The sequence below is a fragment of the Ceratina calcarata genome, unplaced genomic scaffold, assembly GCF_001652005.2.
Source record: "Ceratina calcarata isolate Rehan_Ccalc_2016 unplaced genomic scaffold, ASM165200v1 scaffold815, whole genome shotgun sequence".
NCBI lineage: Eukaryota > Metazoa > Arthropoda > Insecta > Hymenoptera > Apidae > Ceratina > Ceratina calcarata.
Genome location: NW_017179478.1, coordinates 16,002 through 20,012, shown reverse-complemented (window position 1 = coordinate 20,012; position 4,011 = coordinate 16,002). Strand labels below are relative to the sequence as shown.

At 37.6% G+C, this 4,011-nt stretch overlaps 1 protein-coding gene across 1 annotated transcript; it reads left to right on the top strand.

Annotated features, from left to right (window-relative positions):
* The first annotated feature begins 588 nt into the window (after positions 1 to 588).
* Positions 589 to 2,253, top strand: LOC108631148 (putative ankyrin repeat protein RF_0381). Its single transcript, XM_018034883.1, has one exon. It carries the CDS (start codon positions 589 to 591, stop codon positions 2,251 to 2,253), a length of 1,665 nt encoding a protein of 554 aa, XP_017890372.1.
* Positions 2,254 to 4,011: the final 1,758 nt, after the last annotated feature.

Genomic DNA, 4,011 nt, shown 5'->3' with positions numbered 1-4,011 from the left:
CTGTTCTTAGGTACGTGCGATAAATAGTACATCACATTATTCTTCTATGAAAATTTACATTTTGTTTTTTCAATTACATTGATAAACATGTTATTTTGCATAAAGTCCAATTCCTTTTATAAACTCAATATAAACAAATACATGTAATATAATAGTAATCAAATTAAAATATAAGATCCACAAATTGGGAAGAGAAACATATATTTCATCGAACTTGTCTGTCCAGTTTAAGCACAGAGTCCAAGCTATAGCGGATCGCGGCTACCGCAGTGTGGCCAGGTTAAGAACGGGAGCCACCCAGGGTGCGCACAATTTTTGCCTCACTTCCCCTCTTTTTCGCCCGTATTTCGAGCCCCCTCATGCGCCTTCGCTGACCATGTCTAGCATACCCCCATCAAGTACCAGTCCCCACCATGGTCGCGTCGTCCCCATTTTCCGGCAAAGGAAAAAATTATATGATCCCTCAGGGATCATCCCTGTGCCACTCTTTAGTAATCTTTCCTCGATGCTAGCACTTAGTCATTCAGACACGAAGATATCGTACAAATCCTCGTAGATCAGAGTGCCGATATAAACTTGAAAACTGAAATGGGTGAGACACTGTTTCATTTTGCTGCGCGAGTAGGAATAGAAGAAACTCTCAGGTTGCTAATTAAGGGAGGAGCTGACCTAGACGCCGAAAACGGAGATGGAGAAACGGCACTGCACCTAGCCATCCAGGAGAGACACGAAGGTATCGTGAAAATTCTCGTACATCAGGGTGCCGCTGTCAACTCGAAAACTACATGGGACGAGACACCACTTTATTTCGCTGCGCGATTAGGTCTAGAAGAAACTTGCAGGTTGCTACTCGAAAGAGGAGCTGACGTGCATGCCAAAGACAAAAATGGATTAACGGCGCTGCACCTAGCCATTCAGGAGAGACACGAAGATATCGTGAAACTTCTCGTACATCAGGGTGCCGATGTCAACTCGAAAACTAAATGGGGCGAGACACCACTTTATTTCGCTGCGCGAGTAGGACACGATGAAATTTTCAGGTTGCTAATTGAGAGAGGAGCTGACGTAGATGCCGAAAACGGAGATGGATTAACGGCGCTGCACCTAGCCATTCTGGAGAGACACCAAGATATCGTACAAATCCTCGTAGATAAGGGTGCCGGTGTCAACGGGAAATCTGAATGTGACGATACACCGCTTCAGTTTGCTGCGCGAGTAGGACACGAAGAAATTTTCAGGTTGCTAATTGAGAGAGGAGCTGACGTAGGTGCCGAAAAAAGAAGAGATGGATTAACGGCGCTGCACCTAGCCATTCTGGAGAGACACCAAAATATCGTACAAATCCTCGTAGATAAGGGTGCCGATGTCAACTGTAAATCTGTATGTGATGCGACACCGCTCCATTTTGCTGCGCAAGTTGGGTTAGAAGAAATTTGCTACTTGTTAATCGAGAAAGGAGCTAACGTGAATGACAAAGATGTATATGGATGGACAGCGTTACATCTTGCCGCTGAATGTGGTCAAGTGCGTATCGTGGAAATTCTCTTGAATTCGGGCGTCGACGTCAATTGTAAAAATGAATCTGGTAATACTGCATTACACGTTGCATCCTATACCGATCAGTCCGAAGTCGTTTTAACTCTCATAGAAAATGATGCTGACGTAAACATTGTTAATAATTTCGATGAAACAGCGTTCCACTCTACCTATTCTAGATATAGACATATGGATCGTAACAATTTTTCCATTACTCAAAAGCAGTTAATTAAAATGCAGATTGCTAGTTTGGACATGAATAACGGAAATATGGAGAATATTAATCTCACTAGGGATTTAAACGGGCAATCTCAGTTTGAGAAGAAATGTATTGAAGAGATAAAGAGAATGAAAAGCTTAAAAATTAACAATACTTTTCTAACATTCCATGATATCTTAACAAAACGCATAGACCAAATAGCATCATACGCGAGAAATGAAGATGTTGTTCAGGTTTTGCAACGGGGCAATTACCAGAGAGAATTTCCTACGTACGAAGACGTAATAAAAGGTCGTTTCAACAGAGGCATGATACGAAAGGAGTTGTTTGACGAGAGCGTTATATTTTTCCGCCGTTACTTCAGTAGAATTTATGATTCACTTTGGATTCAAAGAATATTAAACTACCTCAGTAACAGGGATCTAACGAATTTGAGAGATGCTTGTAAAAACGTACGTTATAACTTTAACGGTGTAACAAAACGGGAAATACTGTAATATTTACTACTTACTATTTTATATTATTTTATATTTATTTATATTTTAAATACTGTAATATTTACTACTTACTATATTACTACTTGTTTATTAATATTTTGACACTAATAAATAATTATTTTGTGCTTTATTTACGATATTTTCTATCTTTACTTTCCATCCCCTAGCTTCACTTCGCAGCTGTTATCCGTTTCAGTTCTCCGTGGTATGAATTATTTCTACTGACAGAGCATACTCTGTTTTAACAGCTGTCTTTCTTTCATCTTCTAACGTATCTTCTTGTCATCTTGCCTGTAATGAAGTTCCTATTGCGCTAATCATGTTTCACGTGTAGCGAAATATTGATTGCATCAATCTCAAATGCTTTCGCATCAGATTAGGCATAAATTCTTTCCAAGTTGTATTATCAGTTACGAAGTAAATTCAATGAGGGAAAGCACAGCGATAAATAGATAATTTTTAATTCAAAGTGTTATAACATTAAGAAGCAAATGGAACTTTAAAATATATTCCATGTGTTAAGTGAAATTCGTGTACAGTACAAATATTTATATCCTATGCTAAAAACATGTCCAATCTTATCCTATTCTAAAACCTATATCCTACATTGAAATTAAAGATTAAAGGAACAAATTGGATCTTGCCTGATAATTTATATTATAAATTGAAAACCTTTACAGATGCAATAAAAATATGTACCTTGGCGAACGCGGAGAAGTGTCTCGGAAAATATTGTCCATTTTCAGCCTGCCGTTCGCCCCTGCCCAGACCCTACTTATCTGTTTCAAATAGCTTAACCGCAACAGGACTTCCTGCTGTGCTTCCCACTTCGCAAAAATTAGTAACTTCTTGACTTCGACATCTCACAATCTAATTAACAATCGATATCGTTTTAGAATACTTGTCGATCATTTACTATCTACGTAGTCTCACGAAACAAATTGACAACTATAGTTGTGAGAATTCATATCTTTAACCCTTTTAGTGCCGGGCGAAAAAGAGGTGCCTATACGAAGATAACCGGCCGAATTTCATGATTTTACTAGGGTTTGGAGAAAGGCTCATAAAAACCAAAGGAAAAGCAATATTTACATATTTGAGAAAGCAGTGTATTAAGAAATAGAGAATAAAACAGTGACGCTAATTTTTCTATATCCATTGGAAATTACATAAATAACAAAGGTATAAGTGATCGTAAAGAAAAGAAAAACCGAGTTCTCTCTTTCAAAACGTAATTGCACATACGAAAAGTCATCTTTTTATCATAACTTTGTATAGACCGTTTATTACAAATTATATACTTCGCATTCCCAATATATTTTGTAACAAAATAAATAATACAACACAACACTTGCACAACAAACATAAAGAATAACTCCAAGTTACATGGTAGGCCCCGGATGGATTATCTCATCCGAAACAATAAAAGGTCGGTGGCAAAATTTTAGAAATCGTGTGTTGCTAATTATAGGTTTGTCAAAAACAAAGTTAACCCTTTCGCTACGGCGGCGAAACTTCCGAAAAGCCCCGTTCTTCGAATTGGCTGAAACTTTGAAAATAGGTTCTGTTTTTATAAAAATTATGATTGCGAGAAGGATTTTTGGCGACACGAAAAAAATTTTTTTACCATTTCAAAGTTATTTCCTATGTTACCAACACCGTATTGACTTATAATTTGTTTATTTCTTAATTTGTTGCATATACATATTTGATGTCCTGGATTAATTGTAAGAATGAGTCCTTTCCACTTCTCTTCAC

Coding starts and splice junctions, on each gene's coding strand:
- LOC108631148 (XM_018034883.1), top strand. CDS start 589: ATGGGTGAGACACTGTTTCATTTTGCTGCGCGAGTAGGAATAGAAGAA.